The 19350-nt window shown below is 46.6% G+C and overlaps 3 protein-coding genes across 3 annotated transcripts; 1 reads left to right on the top strand and 2 right to left on the bottom strand.

Annotated features, from left to right (window-relative positions):
* The first annotated feature begins 2857 nt into the window (after window positions 1–2857).
* LOC120667209 (cullin-1-like) lies at window positions 2858–8839 on the top strand. The gene is made up of 18 exons (XM_039947273.1): window positions 2858–3203; window positions 3344–3443; window positions 4151–4336; window positions 4426–4473; window positions 4889–5092; window positions 5178–5255; window positions 5427–5516; window positions 5609–5689; window positions 5787–5849; window positions 6139–6174; window positions 6243–6329; window positions 6412–6561; window positions 6662–6717; window positions 6834–7116; window positions 7230–7373; window positions 7451–7669; window positions 7769–7936; window positions 8353–8839. The coding sequence occupies exons 1-18, from the start codon at window positions 3064–3066 to the stop codon at window positions 8452–8454; spliced, it is 2235 nt and encodes a 744-aa protein (XP_039803207.1). The 5' UTR covers window positions 2858–3063; the 3' UTR covers window positions 8455–8839.
* Window positions 8840–9177: 338 nt separating this feature from the next.
* Window positions 9178–11907, bottom strand: LOC120667207 (O-glucosyltransferase rumi-like). The gene is made up of 4 exons (XM_039947271.1): window positions 11496–11907; window positions 10766–11394; window positions 10390–10644; window positions 9178–9839 (listed from the first exon to the last, which is right to left on the bottom strand). Exons 1-4 carry the CDS (start codon window positions 11631–11633, stop codon window positions 9374–9376), a joined length of 1488 nt encoding a protein of 495 aa, XP_039803205.1. The 5' UTR covers window positions 11634–11907; the 3' UTR covers window positions 9178–9373.
* Window positions 11908–13738: 1831 nt separating this feature from the next.
* Window positions 13739–15422, bottom strand: LOC120667208 (1-aminocyclopropane-1-carboxylate oxidase-like). Its single transcript, XM_039947272.1, has 2 exons — window positions 15057–15422; window positions 13739–14943 (listed from the first exon to the last, which is right to left on the bottom strand). Exons 1-2 carry the CDS (start codon window positions 15156–15158, stop codon window positions 14116–14118), a joined length of 930 nt encoding a protein of 309 aa, XP_039803206.1. The 5' UTR covers window positions 15159–15422; the 3' UTR covers window positions 13739–14115.
* Between the last annotated feature and the right edge of the window lie 3928 nt (window positions 15423–19350).

Raw genomic sequence — 19350 nt, 5'->3', positions numbered from 1 at the left:
ATTTCACGCGCTACTGTCTCATTGTAGTCATGGAATCCACAATTTTTCGGCATTACTTCCATGCCGTGGAGATCCAGGGAGGTTTGAATTTTAGCATCCCACCATTACCTTGGAGTCGTATTTTTGTGTTTTGAATTTCACTTGAATAACTACCCTTACGTGTATATCGGTCATAATCATTTTGTGTAGCTAATAATATATATTGTATACTACTTGATATCAAGCAATCAAGCACTGCGCACTTAGGTAATTGTAAGAAGAAAGCTTCCGTTCTTGAATTAATGACCACATTATCCTATTCAAAATTCGATGCACTCATCGTGATAAAATATCTAATGAGTAGTTCATATCACTAATAGTTCATCTGCAAAGACTTTCTTTTCTTCTAAAATAATAAATAAGTTAGGAGCGACTTACTTATTTAAATCTTCGACCATATATATTTTTTTAGAAATAAATGTATTTAATTATGTTTTAAAAATTTACCTATAATAAAAAATAAAATTTTATTTGAAGAGATAAAAGATAAAAATAAGAGTAAAATACACTAGAGGTCCACCTGTAAGGGTGTGTCATTTAGATCTACGAACTTCAAAAAATATATTTTAAAATTGTTAACATGTAATTTATGTCACTTAAATCCATAAACTTTGAAAATATAGGTCATAAATTCCGAAAGTGCATTTACTAGGTCCACAAACTTCATCTAGGAGTGGCTATTGTCGGTACCCTGTAGCAGGGATACCCACTCTTACTGCAGCAAGGCAGGACTCGTGTGGTCATCCATAACTACGCGATGAGGGGCGGAGCAGCCAGGCCCCACGGGTCAGGCTCTTTCCTCACCGGGCCAACGGCCCCGGACCCGCTCCCCGCTCTGGGACGGGTCCGGTGACGCGCACGTGTCCCTGAGGAGGGGAAGCTTCGAGCCAACAGCTGAGGCCGCGGACCCCCATAGGGGTCCGGGACCTCCCGCGTCCATCCGGATCTCCCACGCGTGACATACCGCCGGGGGTCCGGAGGCGCCACGTGTCCCGCAGGCGCGGGCACGGGTCTTCCGCTGGAAGACTCGCCCACCCACCTCATTCAATGCGGGTGGTTGAGGCGTGCTCTGCCGCCGCGGCACGCGGGACAGCCTTTGTCAGGTCTCACTGTAGACCGTGTGTTACCAAGGTACACAGTGCAGCCATCTGCGCCGCATCCGCGCAGAGCCCGTCTGCCGCATTAATTGAATACGACGGCACGGCACTTTTCCATCATGTCGCCTGCGCCGCAAGCTACACGGCCCGCTCAGCTACGCTGCAGGCGACGCCGCAAGCTACGCCTGACGCCGTTTCGACAAGACAGCGCATGGGTATGCTGGACGGAGGATTCCCAGGAGCAGGCATGAAAATCCAGGAATGCAATCTCCTTCGCCTGCAACGCCATAATGTATGAACAGTGTATTATTTTATACTACATCGTTTGGGCCCACCTGTCGGGGATCCAACAGCCATGTACGCGTCTCCCTTGAGATATAAAAGGGAGGCGCTCACTGCACACAAGGGGACTCAAGCTCTCAGACCCTCAGACTTTCTCGAGGCAAAGGGAATACAACACACAGTGGACGTAGGGTATTACGCTCCGGCGGCCCGAACCACTCTAAACGCTGTTATTCATTGTGTTCTAGATCGAGATCGAACTAGTCCTAGCTAACCCCCGAGTACACCCTCTGGGTTTAGGCGGGTGCATTACGCCACCCGGCTGTGGGTTTGCATACCACGACAGCTATAGACATAGCCGCAAAGGTCACCTCGATATTGTTTTCATGAATATCTTTCAACGCCTCGTCAATAACCGCTCTGGGTTGACCAAGTCTAACATCGCCATTAGATTTCTTGAACACTTGGCGCCACTATATCTGGCCACTCGCGCTACGAAAGATATAATATCTCTTACCACGATACACATATTGTTGAATTACTGTGATCTCCTCCACCTTTTTCAAGCTATCACCCTCTCCTCTCCACCCATATTACGAGACAATATTAAGATCTAAGCTCCAAAAGTTACCCATGACAGTCCGTAATCCCCGTTTGATTCCTAATACATATCAATAACCTCTAATATTTTTTATCCCTTCTCCTCTCCATACACACTTGATTTAAAAGTCGGGCTTAAATTTCACCCTTTCGGTGAAACTCCAGCAACATGCACGCACCTTGTAGATTTATGTTAGTGTAATATTAGTGTATGAAGGTTAGGTAGAGATGTATGGACTTTGGTGATACAAATTACAAATTTATAGACCTAGAAATTGACTTTTAGAATTTGTGTATCTAAGTGACACAAATTAAATTTTACAAATCCAGAAATCTAATTTTGAAGTTGACAGATCCAAGTGAACACCCTCTTATATATATCTTGAAGGACCTATGGTACCATTTGTATGGGTGCAGAAATTTAATGACGTAGTTTTCGCGACAGGGATAGGCACCTAAAGTTTCTTAGGAAAAATGTTCATTGTGAATGCTGTGCGCGTCAAATGTGTAAGAAAAATGCTCGTGATGAATACTCGTACATTTAATCATCAAATGATTAATGGTTCAAAATAGAATTTTTAGAAATAAAATTGAAAGGCTACATTTCTGAACACGAGATCATGTTCACGGAGATTTTCGCTTTCTCACGGTCTACTTCAATTTCTTCGTCGATTTATTATCCTCGAACTCGAATCTGAGTCCTGCTAGGCTGCTACACGACAAATTAAAATCGCCCGCTGTCGTCATCTGGACCGTCCACGGCGCGATCGTACGGCTACCCCTCGATGCCAGCCAGCCAAGCCAAGGCCAAAGAAAAGCCAAAGAACCGACCTGCGACCCGAACGGGCGAACCCCTCCTCTCTCTGTCCATCGCCCTTTCTCTCGCCTCGCGCAGACCAAGAGCCCACCCCCCAAAAAAGCGAACCAGCAAACCCCCCGCGGCGGCGCTAGGGTTTGCGTCTCCCCGCGGTTGCGCTAGGATTTGCGTCTCCCCGCGGCGGCACCGGCACCGGCATCGGCACCGCCACCGGCAGCGGCAGCGGCGATGGCGGGGCAGGAGCGGAGGACGATCGATCTGGAGGAGGGATGGGCCTTCATGCAGAAGGGCATCACCAAACTGAAGAACATCCTTGAGGGCAAGCCCGAGCCACAGTTCAGCTCCGAGGACTACATGATGCTCTACACGTACGTCTCTCTCCACCCATGCCCCCCGTCCTCGACGCCGCCGCGGCCGCCGTCTCCGCCGCGGCCGCCTCTAGGGTTTCCCTGTCTCGATCCGCTTCGATCCGACCCTGATCTAGGGTTTTGCTCCTTCCTTCTCGCAGGACGATATACAACATGTGCACGCAGAAGCCGCCGCACGACTACTCGCAGCAGCTCTACGACAAGTACCGCGAGTCCTTCGAGGAGTACATCACCTCCATGGTGAGCCGCCTGTTGATTCCCCCCCTTGCTCATGTGAATGCCCGTGTGTGACCTAGATGATCTAGCATGTGCAGTTCGGTATTAGGGTCAGATTTCCAAATCTCAGGTGAATAAGGCAGCTCGGATGGGGTTTATTAGCTTTTGGTGGGATTAAACGGTTGGTTGCTAAGACAGGAACGAGCCTGATGTGTATGGGGATGTTCCCATTTCATTTTGGTTGGTTTGTGCTCAATAACAGATTGCTTGGATCATTAGTTGATAGTTTCTCCTGGCTTAAGTTTTGCTGTGCTAAATAGGCCGTTGCTTGCACTAATTCAGCAATGGACAGTCTGTCCTCAGTTCATTTGCTTTATTCATCATCTTCGGCTCTCGGTAGGCTAAAGCTGCAGTACAAACAAATAGAATCTGGACACCTAGTACCCCTAAAGGTATCTTGCATTGGGCCTGGTGTTCTGATGACTACCTAGTACATAAGATGTCTGTGTTAGTGCTGGGGCCATTCATACGCTGTGGCTTGCTAATGGTTTGTTTGATGATGCATATTTGCATGACTGGAGACTGAATGTATGAATTGTGCGCTGGTTTTATATGGCATTTTAATCCAACTTACTATATCGTTGCATGCTGTATTTCTTTACTATCCCCAAAACTGTAATTTTGTACAATAAATTCTGAGAGTTTTCTCACTTAATTTTAACTTCGTGCAGGTACTGCCTTCGTTAAGGGAAAAGCATGACGAGTTTATGTTGAGGGAGCTAGTGCAAAGGTGGTCAAACCATAAAGTCATGGTTCGGTGGCTCTCACGCTTCTTTCACTACCTTGATCGGTACTTCATCTCAAGGAGGTCACTTACCCCACTTAAAGAAGTTGGGCTTACTTGCTTCCGAGAGTTGGTAAAACAACCGTCACTTGATTCCCAGCTTCTTTTCTATGCATTAGTTTTCAATGTCCATGTCCTTATGAACTTCACTTGTGGTAACAGATTTATCAAGAGATTAAAGGACAAGTAAAAGATGCAGTGATTGCTCTGGTGAGTCTTCTGCATCTCTATGCGAATTCATGTAAAATTGTTGATTAGCATATACTACATCCATTCCTTTTTACCTGATGTTTTGGACATGACAAGGTACCAATATGTCTTTGACCATCAATTGTTCTTAGTAATACTCCCTCTGAACCAAAAAGAAATTCTAGTTCTGTCCTAAGTCAAACTCTCTTAAAGTTGGCCTAGACGCCTAGTTTACCGAGAGTAGTATCAACATACCAAATCGGTATATAAATATATAGTTCATGATCAATCTGATGTTCAAATTTATTGAAAATATAGTCATGACCGAACTGCTAATGTATCAGTTTATAAAGTTTCAGTGCAGACATCCCTAAGCGTCATCAAATTTAGAACAGAGGGAGTGACATGATGTGATACTTCTTATTTTTTTCAACAGATAGACAAAGAGCGTGAAGGTGAACAGATTGACAGGGCTTTATTGAAGAATGTCCTAGACATATTTGTTGAAATTGGGTTGGGTCAAATGGATTGTTACGAGAATGACTTTGAAGACTTCTTGCTTAAGGATACTACAGAGTACTACTCTGTCAAGGCTCAAAGCTGGATTCTTGAGGACTCCTGTCCAGATTATATGATCAAGGTACCTTTAGTTTAGAAGGTCACTGTCTGCTTCTATCTGTATTTATGCATGACTTTTTCTTAATCGATGGTGCCTCTTTCATTAGGCTGAGGAGTGTTTGAAGTGGGAGAAGGAGCGAGTTGGTCACTATTTGCATATTAGCAGTGAACAGAAGTTATTGGAGGTGTGTTGAAAGTTTGCTGTTCCAATTTTAGTGTTTCTTGATTAATATTTTATTTGCTTAAAGTATTAAAGTATTTCATAGTTTCGTATTCAGAATAGTGCAATATTTCTTGAATAATGATATACATATTCCCTGCAACCTTTATATTGTTATAATTTTGTTTTTTCACAGAAAGTGCAAAATGAATTGCTTGCTCAATATGCAACTCCGCTGTTGGAGAAGGAGCATTCAGGATGTTCTGCTTTGCTTCGTGATGATAAGGTTTGATTAAAAACATGATCTATTGTTTCCTAACAACATTCACTACACACCTATATTTTCTAACAACATTCACTACACCTCTATTGCTGCAGGTTGAGGATCTTTCTAGGATGTACAGGCTCTTCTCCAAAATCACCCGTGGTCTGGAACCTATTTCTAATATGTTTAAAACGGTACTTGCCTTGCAGAGTGTCTCATTCTCTTTTACACTCATTTTTATTCTTTAAAACTGTGCAGTTCTGATTGATTCCTTTTTTTTTGGGTCTTCAGCATGTCACGAATGAGGGTACAGCCTTGGTCAAGCAAGCAGAAGATTCTGCTAGTAGTAAGAAGGTGTGGTATTTCTTCATCTAATTAATTATGTGTTTCCTCTTAGCAGTTTATGATTCATATGGCAACATCAAGTTGTGTCGGTTAACTCCACAAGTCCACATTAATAATTTGTGCCTCATACAGCTTACATCTGATGGCAGGTTGCTAAATGGTTCTCATTTCTCGGTCCTTTTCCTTGCATTGCAATTTTGTATTTGTTATGTTCTGATGTTTGATTTTTCTGTGTTCTTTTACTTTTCTGGTTCATCTTCCCTAAATTAATTTTTTCCTCAACTCATGACATGTACAGCCAGAAAAGAAGGATATGGTTGGAATGCAGGAACAGGTGTGTATCTTGATTGTCCTCTGCTTCTATTTCGTTTTAAGCCATCTTATGCTTATTCTTGCTTTTAGGTCTTTGTCTGGAAAATCATCGAGTTGCATGACAAATACGTGGCTTATGTGACGGATTGTTTCCAGGGCCATACACTGTTCCATAAGGTATATCAACTAATGTGCCCTCATTTCATTTCGCTGTTGCCACAATTGCAAATGGTGCCTTACTCTAATATTTCTACTACAGGCACTTAAAGAAGCCTTTGAGGTCTTCTGTAACAAGGGCGTCTCTGGCAGTTCGAGTGCTGAATTGCTGGCTACCTTCTGTGACAATATTCTGAAGAAAGGCTGCAGTGAAAAGCTCAGTGATGAAGCCATTGAAGATGCCCTTGAGAAGGTATGTTTTTCTTTTTGCTGGTAATAAATTATGTGTGGCAACTGAACGTGGTTTAGTATATCTTAAAAAAAACTTAATATGTGTTGTGACTGGTTTCTAGGTGGTGAGGTTGCTGGCTTACATTAGTGATAAAGATCTCTTTGCCGAGTTCTATAGGTAAGCACCTGTAGTCCTGAATAGTATTTTCAATGATCTCGGGTACCATGTGTAAGAAAATCTTTTGTCATTTGGAACTTTTTTTAATGTTTTGTATTGTGTGAACTGTCTTGCAGGAAGAAACTTGCAAGAAGATTGCTTTTTGACAAAAGTGCCAATGACGAACATGAGAGAAGCATCCTGACAAAGCTCAAGCAACAGTGCGGTGGCCAGTTTACTTCAAAAATGGAGGGCATGGTTACGGACCTCACCGTCGCCAGAGATCATCAAACTAAATTTGAAGAGTTTGTAGCTGGACATCCGGAGTTGAATCCTGGAATAGACTTGGCTGTTACTGTTTTGACAACAGGATTCTGGCCAAGCTACAAAACCTTTGATATAAATCTTCCTGCTGAGATGGTAAGCTAACTGTTTGATCACTTCAAGAGCACCATCACATTCGTATCATCGAGCATGTTAGCTCCATGTGGTTCTTTGAAATAAATATTTGTGTATTGTCAATGGTTTTTTAGGTGAAATGTGTAGAAGTTTTCAAGGAGTTCTACCAAACAAGAACAAAGCACAGGAAGCTTACCTGGATTTATTCCTTGGGCACCTGCAACATCAATGCCAAGTTTGATGCGAAGCCTATTGAACTAATTGTTACAACATATCAGGTAAATCTTGGATCATGTCAGTTTATTAAATACCATATTAGCCTGTCTAACGCGATTCGATACTCTCACTTTGGCAGGCTGCATTGCTACTGCTATTCAATGGAGCCGACAGGCTTAGTTATTCTGAGATTGTAACTCAACTAAACCTGTCAGATGATGATGTAGTGCGCTTGCTCCATTCACTCTCTTGTGCTAAATACAAGATTCTTAACAAAGAGCCAGCAAACAGATCTATCTCTCCCAACGATGTCTTTGAGTTCAATTCAAAATTCACTGACAGAATGAGAAGAATAAAGGTATTTCCTGTTTTCATTTTTTTTTCTGTTTCGTGGATATTGCCAATCGAAGTTTAGTTGCTGTCATGCTCATTGCATTTCTTCTCATGCTATGTACAGATTCCCCTCCCACCTGTCGATGAGAAGAAAAAAGTTGTCGAAGATGTTGACAAAGACAGGAGGTATGCAATTGATGCGTCAATTGTGCGCATCATGAAGAGCCGTAAAGTTATGGGTCATCAGCAGCTAGTTGCTGAATGTGTTGAGCAGCTCAGCCGCATGTTCAAGGTACTGACGTCATATCTCCTAATTGAAAAGTTGTTCATAGTTCATAGTAGCTTAGTCCTTGTATGCTAGCATGCAGTTTCTTGGTTTTCTTGAGTTACATTGGTTATTTATCTGTTGCAATTGGCTTGTTTTAGCAATTTTAATCTGAGTGTTCTGCTGACGGCATGTTGGGTAACCTGTTGCATCTGAAGTAGACATTTGCCCTTTTTTTTAGTGAAGTTGCTTTTCTTCACATTAATGTAGATGAATGTCAATTGTCCCAGGACTCCCAACTTAGGTCTTTTACATCAACTAAGCTAGTTGTTGACTTGATCATGGCTGTGAAATGTGGGATCTCGCCTAGTAGTATTTTGGTAAATATACCTGTTTGTGTTTTTTTTTTGCCATTTCCTTACTGGGATTGTGTAATGCTGCAGCCTGACTTCAAAGCCATCAAGAAGAGGATTGAGGATCTCATCACAAGGGACTACTTGGAGCGCGACAAGGACAATGCGAACATGTACAAATACCTGGCTTGATTGGTGGTGGTTGGCAAGTCAAATCAAAGCTTCCAGACTTGCGCAATACCACGGGGTGGCAGCTCCTGCAGTGTCGTGGTGCCTAGACAACTTTTGCCATGATTTGCAGCACCATCTGGACATTTCCGTGCGTGCAGCGTATCCACCCAGCCACAGCACGGGCTGGCTGCATTTTGTACATTCGTCGTCTAATAGGATAATCGTGTTGACATACATTAGATATATGATGATATGAGGATAGGAGAGGCACTCCAGTACCATCAACCGTGCCTTTTATGCCATGCTTAATATCTCTACCCCTCATCAGTTAACTGTGATGCTTGGAAGTGTTGTTTTGCTCTATGAAATGATGCTTACTATGGCAATTCGAAATTTAGTTCCCTTATTTTTTTACAAGCTAAGACGCAGCTGATTACATTCAGTGAAGTGGCAAGTTTTGGACCTGAATGCACCTGCTTTTGTTTAGGATGGGTAATCAGCGCTCAGCGCTTAACCGGTTGGTGCAGAGGGCGTGTTTCACGCGGTACCGTGCTGGCTGCGGAAGTGCGGATGCTTGTTCGCGGCTAAGCACACGGCGGGTCATTCTTGCCAACGTGGACAAAGTGACCTATCCATTTGCTTTAAGTGTTTGGACAAGGTGATCTATCCATTTGCTTCAGCCTTAGGAGCAGATCACGCAGAAAACGTTGTTAACTTGAGAGGGGTGTCTTGGGAACCATAAAGTGCTAGAATGGGCATTGCAATTCGCATGCCTTTTTATGAAGCGACATCCATCCCTACATCACCATTACTTCTAGTATATGTATATCCTAAGCCCAACTGACGAACTCTGCTCCGTCTCGGTCTAAATGGGTAGCAAAAACCATCAAGTTCCTGTTTTACCATCCCAGCAGCTCCGATCCACCAGTGTGTCTGTGTGTCACTCCGGCGGCAGCACGCAGGGTTCCTCGGCCGCCGGCTCCGCCGCGGACGCCTCGAGGAAGCGCCTCTGCTTGTCGTCGGCGAGGCAGAGCACGGAGCCCTCGCACGCCTCCTGCGCCGTGGGCGGCGGCGCCGGGCGGAAGTCCATGAGCGCGGCGTACTCGGTGAGCAGGTGCAGCATGTAGTCGTAGACGGCGGCCATGCGCAGGTCCTGCATCAGGCGCTGGCCGCGGCGCCCCACGCGCTCGGCCTCCGCCGGGTTGGCGTTGCCCCAGTCCACGGCGTCCCGGATGGAGTCGCACATGCCCGGGCCCCGGCTCACCGGCCAGTGGTTCACCCGCGGGTCCAGGCCCCGGCTGAAGAAGTCCTCGTACTGCGGCTCGATCAGCAGCGCCATCGACCCGCACGACAGGATGTACTTGAGGCTCACCGACCACGCGAACCCCTCCGCGTAGATCTTGTACCTGCAGAGCCAAATTATATATATATATATATCATGATTTTAAATAGCGGGCTATCACAAATATAGGTGTATTTTTTCACAAAACTAAGAGGCTATAGCGGAGGCTATAGCGGACCATGGCAAATAGCGGTTTACTACTAAATCATAAAAAATACAAGAAATAGATGCAGAAAAAACATAGTAATTAGCAAATTTCATAAATATAAATATGTTTCTAGGGCTATGGAAATATTATTAAATTGAAAAATACAACAAAATTCACACAATCAAATATTGAGTTGTCCAAAAGACAAAAAAGGAGCAGCATTGAGATACGGAAAAAGGATATAGCGACGCTAAAGCTGCGCCATTTAGCGCAGCTATAGCCCAACTTAGCGTTCATAGCTGCCATAGCGGCACAAATACAAATAGCGTAGCGGGGACCTTCTAAAAATGCTATAGCGGGGCTATAGCCCGCTATTTAAAACCATGGTATATATAGATATGATTAAGGATGGTTGGTTGATTATATATACATATATATAATTAAGTGAAGATGGTTGGTTACCGACCTGTGGGTGCACTGGGTGGAGAGCTTGGAGTGCTGGTACCCGGCGTTGGCCTCGTCGGTCCAGTTCTGGCGCATGATCTCGGCGCGCCACAGGTTGGTGTCGTTGCAGCCCAGCAGCGCCAGCCGCAGCGGCGACGCCACGTCCGGGTTGCCCTTCCAGTACGCCGTCGGCACCCGGTCCGCCCATTTCGTCGCCTTGGCGCCGACCTTGATGCTCTTGAACTCACGGCTCCATGGCTCGATGTTCGTCTCCGGCCTGCATCGGCCGTTTCTTTTTTTCTTATTAAAAGGTCCAGTATTGTTTTAGATATTGCAGTGTGTTCAACTCTATGATGGCCGATCGGCGAGGAGTGGAATAAATGAGGAGCAGTCCGTACCAGCCCCAGAAGGACCAATCGGGGAAGGGGATGTCGAAGTGGTCCCTGGTGGTGCAGTACCGGAAGAGCGGCGGCGGCGCGGCGGGGTCGCCGGCGCCGTGCTCGGTGCGGTTCACGGCCGGCCGGTCCATGCAGTCGAACATGAGGTCCACGTCGGGCACGCGGCCGGGGTGCCGCCGCATCAGCTGCAGCAGGCTCCACACGGTGAAGAGCGCGCGGCTCTGGACGCAGGCGTAGTACAGGTCCACGTGCAGCCGCCGCCCGCCGCCCGTGATGGTCACGCGCATGGACGCGCGCCGCCGCGCCGCGTCGAGGAGCGCGCGCGTCACGCCCTTGCCACCGCCCGCGCGGCGCCACGGCGCGAGGTCCCGCCGGATGGCCGCGAAGTAGGCCGGGCACTGCCGCCGCGGCGGCGGCGGCGCCGACGACGACGACGAGGACGCGTTGTTTCCCGCGTCCGGCGGCGGCCGAGGCCGCGAGAGCGGCGGCAGGCAGGCGATGGAGGGAGCGCACCGCAGCGCCGCGCGCGCCGGCGGCCGGCCCTTGTCGTGCGGGAACGGGTGCCACGGCGTCGGCTCCAGGTTGTGCCCCAGCAGCGTCCGCGTCCGCGACAGCGCGTCGTCGTACGCCTGCCAGGAAAACACCGCCCACCGCCGTCAGCCACCACGATGCAAGATCCACATTGCTCGCGGCCAACTACGAGATCGATCGATCCACCTATATTAATTACCGAATGGATGACGGCGAGGACGATGACCGCGGAGAAGGCGGCGATGGCGGAGACGACGAGCGCGGACAGCGGCGGGTACCGCGCGCCTCGTCCCCGGCCGCCGCCATCCGCCGCCGGCACGTAGCCCCCCATGCACATGCACGTGCGCGTCCGCGGGTCGCCGGAGAAACTGAAGCCGAGTGGAGAGTAGCAGCAGGCGGCCGGCAGCAGTAGTTGAAGGCAACCAAGAGAGGAGGACGATTAGTACGAGTACGTAATTTTCGGGCAGATTAACATGATCTTGAGCGGTTCTTGCTTCTGCGCTTCCTGAATTTTTTCAACGAACTAGCTGCCACATCGAGGCATCGCCGGCCCACAGTGCTCTAGCTTTTTGTTACAGGCCAGGGTTGGCCTGCTCCTAGCGGCAAGATAACATTTTTTTTTGTCAATAATTAACTGGCACTATTTTCTTTTTTTAAAAACATGTCATTTTGAGTTAGATACCTTAGCTATATCTGCAGACTGCAGGAGCCTGAATAGGTGAATTCCACTTTTAAAAAGTCTGAATTGTTAGGCCACTTTTAGAAGTAGCCTAAATTATTGTTGGCTTTCCTCAAATTAACAAAATGAGGTGCTTTTTTAGAAAATGAGTAGGCGAGAAGTTATTGATTCTTTTGGATTGATGCTTCCTACTGCTGCTGATATTCCATTTAGGAGGGAACAATCTTTTTCCAAGAAAGGACAACAGAGATGCTCGACCTATATTTATTTATGAGCTGTACAACTTATATGCCCAACAAACTTTATTTTTTAGTAGAAATACTGCAGATTTGTTATTTATTAGTCAAAAGGAAAAATAGTACCGACAGAGAATTAAATGTTAAATGTAGGGAAATCAAGTGTTCCAGAAAATCAAATCAAATCATATCATTATGGATAGATCCAAAGTGTTGTGTTTAATGCAACGGCTACAAAAATGACAGATTTTGGGTGATAATAATATCTCAACAAATAAATGGATTCCACCCCTTCGTTCATTTATTTACTACCTAGATTATACATTTGACCCTTGTTCCTGAGTAGAGATTTACTCGCTATTTGTCCCCTAGCTAATTAACTGACTGCAAGATTCGATGGCGTGTACTGTATCTGAAGTTATGAACCCTACAGAGATATAATACAGGTAAACAAATATTAGTGGTGAAGGACAATTCCCTTGTGTCATTGGGTGTGTGTACTTGCGAAGCCATATACATCGTGATCTTTAGTTATCCATCTAATCAGTTTATGCAACTAATCTTTTAACATCTCTATCATATACCCCATGTGGGGCGAAAGGCCGGGCGGTCGAGATGGCTAGCCCGGCCCGGTAGCGTCGCGCTCCCAGCAGGTCCTGAGTTCGAATCTCATCAGAAACGAATTTCAGGCTGTTGGGAGAAAAAAAAACTTCGAATCTCATCAGAATCGAATTTCAGGCTGCTGGGAGAAAAAAAAACCCCTCGCTGTGCTCGCCGCAAGGCTTGGCCCTCTCGGGCATGGGCCAGAGTTCGGGGGGTTTCTCTACCCGGTTAGCCGGTTAGGCTTCCTCTTAATGAAAAAACGGTGGGGTACGTTTCACACCCCCGGGTAGAGTTTTTTTTAATATACCCCATGTGGGGCTAATCCCTAAGTAACCACTTGACATACATCAGACACCATTGGTCTTTGTAAACAAAGTACACAGATCTATCGGTCCATGGTTTTCAAGTTGTCTGATATGCATTTTCAACTGGTGTTTGCCACACAGACAGAGCACTCAACGAGTTTGTTGAATCTGGATAACTCTTTGCTAGGATGAATACTAGCATCCCGTCAGCCGTGGACCACTCCATCCAAATAAAAAGTGTGTGGGGGCGGGCCTGTGATTGTGAGCGGGCTGCCCAGCACCTTGTGCTCCTGTCGCCCCAAGTTGCAAGAGACAGTGTCGCCGTCGCCACATGGTCTGACTTGGATTTGCACAAATAGTAGTGGTCCTCCTAGAGTTGACAGTTGACACGATGGTCCGTCCGTCCATACGAATACGATCGCTTCTACAAGATGCAGTCTAAACGTAACTCTTGCTCACACACAAGAGATATCTTTCAAGTAGGGATGCAATGCAATACAGTTCTATCAGCGTAGCATTTCCTGTGTAGGAATGTCCGTGTTGTAGTGTAAGTAAGAGGATAACTCGTCTAGTTAGCATTTTCCTTTTGAGAACTTGCCTTAGCAAGTAGTATTTTCCATGAGTGTAAATGAGTCACTTTTTTATTTCATCTCTGAACAATTTTTTTTGAAGTAATTTCATCTCTGAACAATAATATCACAGTTTTGATTTTACAATCGTTGTCACATTAAGTACATGAAAACCACCCCAAGAGATGGATATGCATGTCCATAACTCTATCCTATACCAAGACTTGACAAACCTTTCTCTCTCTCTCTTTTTTTTTGAGATCAAAGGCTTAACAAACTTGTTATTACTACTTACTAGAGCAATATATCACCATACCATGCCACTATAGTTACACAGTGAAACACCTCAAATATTTATTTAGGCTATTTTATCCAACAAACCAATAAATAATTGTTTTCAATCTCACTAATATTTTTTTTTTTACTTTTAAGCTGCTGGAGATGACTTCGGCGCCTTGACGGCCTCGAACCTTGGCTCCTTGGCCTGGAACTTCTGCTTGGCGTAGACATCCATGTAGTCGCCGAAGACGTACTTGGGGTACGCCTCGCCGCTGGCCACCGCCGGCGAGATGGTGGCCTCGTTCGCCGGGTTGTAGAAGGAGGCGATGGAGCGGCGGTTGCCGTCGCGCATGGGCAGCACGCGGTGCCACGCGCTGCGGTAGCGCCCGTTGCTGAGCACCTCGATCTGGTCGCCGGTGTTGACGACGATGGCGCCCGCGAGCGGCTGCACGTCGGTCCACTCGCCGTCCTTGAGCACCTCCAGGCCGCCGACCTGGTCGTCCTGGAACAGCAGGATGACGCCGCCGGCGTCCGTGTGCGCGCGCAGGCCCGTGATGAGGTCCGGCCGCGGGCACGGCGGGTAGTGGCTGACCTTGGTGCCGAAGAATGGCTCGTGCCGCCCGTCGCCGGAGAAGGCGCGCTGGATGGCGCCCTTCTCCAGGCCGAGGTTCTCGTCCATGGCCTCCATGACGCGCTCGGCGAGCTTCCTGAGCTCGGCGCGGTACTCGCGCATCGTCTCCTTGAACGCCGGCGGGTCGGACGGCCACTGGTTGCCGTCGTGGATGTAGAAGATGTCCTCCCAGTCCATGTCGTCCACCGGCGTCACCGCCTCGCCGCGCTGCTCCGCCTGCACGAGCGCCTCCAGCGTGCGCACCGGCTCCGACGCCCTGAACCCGACCTCCCGGAGGCGGTAGCACTCGGAGCACACCTTCTTGACGCGCTCAAGAAGCTCCAGCGGGATGCCATGGTTCACCAGCTGAGACCAATCACAAAAATTCCATCAGACTTAACCTAACAACATTGCAAGCAATGCGTGCTCAGCTTTCCACTGTCCAAGAATTCGATCGCGACATGTTTGCAAGTTTTTACCTGAAAGAATCCCCACTCCTCGCAGCCATTGGCGATCTGCGCCATGGTCTCGGCTCTCTCGGCGCCATCGAGCTTGGAGAAGTCGATCACCGGGACCACCATTGTTGATTGTGTGTCCGGGGAAGAGGAGAGGAGATTATGTGCAAGTGTGCAACTGGAACGGAAGTGAAGTGTTGTTATGCAGTAGCTGTAGTAGCACTAGTAGGGCTTTGATGCTTGAGTTGTATGTTTGCAGCTGATGGATTTGAGATGCAGAGACCATGGACGGCACCATATATATAGTGGCGCGCCATGGATGAGCATGATAGTTTGGTCAACACAAGCTTTGCAGGCATGGGGATGGAGATGAAGTGACATCGCTCTAGCTAGATGTGATGAAGCTTCTGGGCAGTGGCGTTGTCGTTGGATGCTTGTGGCAACTTGATCTTTGCATCCCCAATTCCAAATTCGAGACATGCCAGAGGATGTCCCTGTCAATGTGACTTGTGAGCTAACATCAAGCGTTCTTCAAGCACATCGCCAGCAAAGCCTTGACTCTGTCATCATGCATGAGCGATGGTTCGTATCCTACTTCATAGGAGCTGACAACAGAGAGGTAATCAGGAAAGATCATAACGGCATAGCCACAATTAGATAGAGAAATCATTCAAAATACACAAGTTGTTAGTAAATATATAAATTTTGTAAGTTTATTCGAACAAAACTATTAAAGTACATTATTAAAGTGGCATTATAAACCGAGAACATTTCATTATTGTCGACCGATATTGAACCACTATTTTTTGTAAAATTCAAAGAATTCATTTGAATCAAGACATTCCTCCTGCTTGAATACCTCTGCTGCTGTTGCATCCGGTGACCGTTCATTAGCAGCCATGTGAAGTAGAATTTCTTGTCTGCTGCTGCTGCTGCTGTTGAATCAAGACATTTCATTAGCAGCATGTGAAGTAGAATTTCTTGTCTCATATTTTTACAAGAGATGGCGAGCCATCACATCACATTTTACAATCTCTTGAGCCAACCTAGACTGCAGGTCAATTCTCTGACCATATCAATAGCCCATGTCTTGGGGCATCTTCCATGGAAAACTTGCGCCTAATGAATTTGCATCAACAAAATGTGGCCCTAAACATGGCTTTTCAGGTTTCAGCTGAGAAGGTTCTCAAGAATCAGACTCCATAAGATCAGAGAGTCCATGGAATTCGCATAACCTTGGGTGGTCCTGGGTTTCTTCGTGTTCTCGGGTCCTTTCTCGCAAGGAAAATGTGGGGAAAATCGCAAGAGTTGTGAGGCCAGAATTGGATTCCTGGTTCCCGTTGGAAATCGGAATTGTCGTCTCCTTCCTTGTCAGGGTAGTCTATGTCATTCACAGTGGACTGAATGTTTCTTTCCTCCAGTGTTTTTTCTGCAAGTGTGCCGAATCGTCCATAAGCAGCATGGGACCATGGGAAATTGGTCTGCCATGTGATGTGAGGGTGCCAAATGAAGCTTCTAATTTGTTTTCATCCTGGAAATATACGTGCAGAGCTCTGTTACATGGTTAAGCCCCTGTTTAGAACGCAGTTACTCTCTCTTTCTCAACCCTGGAAATTAGGCCCATTAGATTCGTCTCGCAATTGCTATCTGTGCAAAAAATATTATAAATGGATTTTATTTAATAGTTCAAATTAGCAAGATTCTTTTTTAATTTTTTTGACAAAATGATCTAAACACGGCCTTAAGTTGAACGTCTTTCTTTTTCAAAGTTATATAACGCCCACACCTAAGATGTACCCTCCTTTAGATTTAGTTTGACCTTACTTTCTGGTCGTCACATCAAGTCCTCTGGAAGGGAAACCTGCACAAGACTTTGTGCCGCATTTTTTAAATGCCATCTGCGACCGGTAAATCGATAGGCTGGCAAACGTCTCAATCTGCTTCACTGCATAGATTGCCATGTTGAATTAGTCACTGATTAGGTAGGATTAACTACCCCACAGTGCACATCATAGGCTGGCAAACGTCTCAATCTGCTTCACTACTATTTTCTCTGGTGCATTCGTACTTTTCTTCTTCTTCTCTCCATGAAGCCATTTTGACCAATGAAGATGCATATGCATGCTCGTGTGTTTTGAAAAAGTCATCTACATAGGTGATCGTGTATATATATAGTAAAAAAAATCCTAATTGTGCATAGACAAAACCATGCTCGAATTAGTTGGCACTGTCTATGGTAGTGGTCATTGATAATGGCCCAAGGAACTAGCCAACGGTGGACCACGTGCGATTAGTCAGATGTGGATGGATGATTAGGACTGAAAGGTTTTGGAAATGGCAACCATGGACATAGTGTAACACCCCAGTGTTAGCCCTCTCTTTCATCTTCTCTATGACCACCGGGGCCCACTTGTCATGCTTCTCATCCATTCTCCTCCCGAAGCCCCTAGACTCAGAGTCGTGCTCCATTTTTGCATGGCGCCGCTCGCGCACGTCGAGCGCCACGCGCCCCCACCATGCCGTGCCGCCCCCTCATTCTTACGCTGCACCGGCGGCGCTGATGCTCGCCCCGCCCCACAGCGTCGCTGTCTGGCCTTGCGCTGGCCGAAACGGCCACGCCGCCACCGCTCGCCATGGCTGCCGCCCGCACCTCCACGCCGAACCGCCGTCCGAGCTCGCCCTGCCCTCCACCAAGCCCCCAGGCGCACTCGCCACCTCCCACTGAGCCTCCCCGGCCCGACCTCGCTCGCCCTCCCTCGCCGGAGCGCCGCTGCCATGGCCGCCGGGCCACTGCCGCAGCGGACAGCACGCCTCCGGTCGCCTTTCGCCGCGCCAAGACCACCCCGAGGTAGCCCGTGACCTCCTCTTGCTCCTTCCCCACCTAGCTCCTGCCGCCGGTGAGCGAGCTCGCCGGATTCCGGCCTCAAACCGCCGCCGGCCATGGCCCCCGGTTAGACCGGTCTAACCGGTTGTTATAACCGGTCTGACTGGTAGTTGCTCCTTTATTCATTTGATGAAAGTTGTAGGTTGTCTAGTATATTAAGAAAAAATTCTAAAAATATAAAATTAGTTTTGTTTGAATGTTTAGGTCTAAATTTCTAAGGGGAAAATATTTATTCTTGCAAAATGCCCTTTTTGACCCGTGTTAGAAATTAAATGGTGTTTAGGCTTATTTAAATTGTTTGTGCCAATCTATTAGTCGGAAAATTGTGACATTTAGACAGTAGTTTGATCTAGGCATGTTTAGTCTTCCGTAAAAATTTCATGTCTAGAAAACGTGGTTTGAGGTGTTAGCTAGTTTGTCCATGTATTAGTACATTTAGAAGTTAAGGGATAGTTTACAATCAAGAAGAGTTATGTTGAATTAAATTAGAGAGCTATACCAGTGTTATATGACTTAGCTGGAGTTTATTTTCGGTCAGCCGGTCTGACCAGTTCTTGGACCGGTCTGACCGGTAGTAGGGGTCCGGATCATCCGGCCTATGGGTCGGATCATCCGGAACTGTCCAGTGGCGAAAAGTATTGTTTGGCCAGATCATCCGGCCTATGGGCAGATCATCCGACCATGTGAGCTTCTTGGATTTCAGTGAGTGGTCGTGTAGGACCGGTCTGACCGGTCGGTCAACCGGTCTGACCGGTGGTGTTGGGTTTATAATTTCGGCTGAAACTCGTAAATTTTGTAGAAAATTGTAGAAAAATAGGAAAAATGTAAAACTAGATTTGTTAGACTTGTATTTTCATGTTCTGTAGGTTAGATCTATAAAATATATTGTTTAACAACTTTTACTATATAGTTCTAATTATGCTAGCTAAAATGTTTTATAGGTAATTTTGTTTAGATTCGTGCCGAGTTTAATTAACCTCCACGTATGTAGTTACTCATGTATAGGCAATAATGATTTTTGATGCATGTATTGCTACGCCTTTTGTTGTATCATCCGTGCATTTATACATATGCATTGTTGCATCTCATTTAGGTACGCTAGATGTACACGTGTGGACGTGAAGCACACGGTGTTGGAGCCGGACCACGAGACGGTGTTCGGTGGACATCTCCAGAAGGTGGAAGGACCCGCCGAAGCAACCGAAGACCCGGCCCAAGGTTGGAAGGGCCCAAGGCCTTAATAGCATTAACACTGACTTAGTGTTACCCTCAGGCAAGCCCCGGTGTATGTCCTATTATTTTAAATTATAATTTAGTATATATATGTTTATTTATTAATTGTGCATTATGTTTTAGGAATTATTTGGAACCCTAGTTGCATTATCCTTAGGATGCCTTGAGTTTATACTAGTATGTATAGGTCGATAGTGATGC

This window comes from Panicum virgatum, chromosome 3N, assembly GCF_016808335.1.
Source record: "Panicum virgatum strain AP13 chromosome 3N, P.virgatum_v5, whole genome shotgun sequence".
NCBI lineage: Eukaryota > Viridiplantae > Streptophyta > Magnoliopsida > Poales > Poaceae > Panicum > Panicum virgatum.
Note: the sequence above shows the minus strand (reverse complement) of the source record. Positions and strands in the feature narration are given on the sequence as shown.

Coding starts and splice junctions, on each gene's coding strand:
- LOC120667208 (XM_039947272.1), bottom strand. CDS start 15,158: ATGGTGGTCCCGGTGATCGACTTCTCCAAGCTCGATGGCGCCGAGAGA. Junction 14,944..15,056: donor AGGAGTGGGGATTCTTTCAG/GTAAAAACTTGC, acceptor GATTGGTCTCAG/CTGGTGAACCATGGCATCCC.
- LOC120667207 (XM_039947271.1), bottom strand. CDS start 11,633: ATGTGCATGGGGGGCTACGTGCCGGCGGCGGATGGCGGCGGCCGGGGA. Junction 11,395..11,495: donor TCCTCGCCGTCATCCATTCG/GTAATTAATATA, acceptor TTTTCCTGGCAG/GCGTACGACGACGCGCTGTC. Junction 10,645..10,765: donor GATTGGTCCTTCTGGGGCTG/GTACGGACTGCT, acceptor CGGCCGATGCAG/GCCGGAGACGAACATCGAGC.
- LOC120667209 (XM_039947273.1), top strand. CDS start 3,064: ATGGCGGGGCAGGAGCGGAGGACGATCGATCTGGAGGAGGGATGGGCC. Junction 5,690..5,786: donor TTTCTAATATGTTTAAAACG/GTACTTGCCTTG, acceptor TTGGGTCTTCAG/CATGTCACGAATGAGGGTAC. Junction 7,937..8,352: donor AGCTCAGCCGCATGTTCAAG/GTACTGACGTCA, acceptor GTAATGCTGCAG/CCTGACTTCAAAGCCATCAA.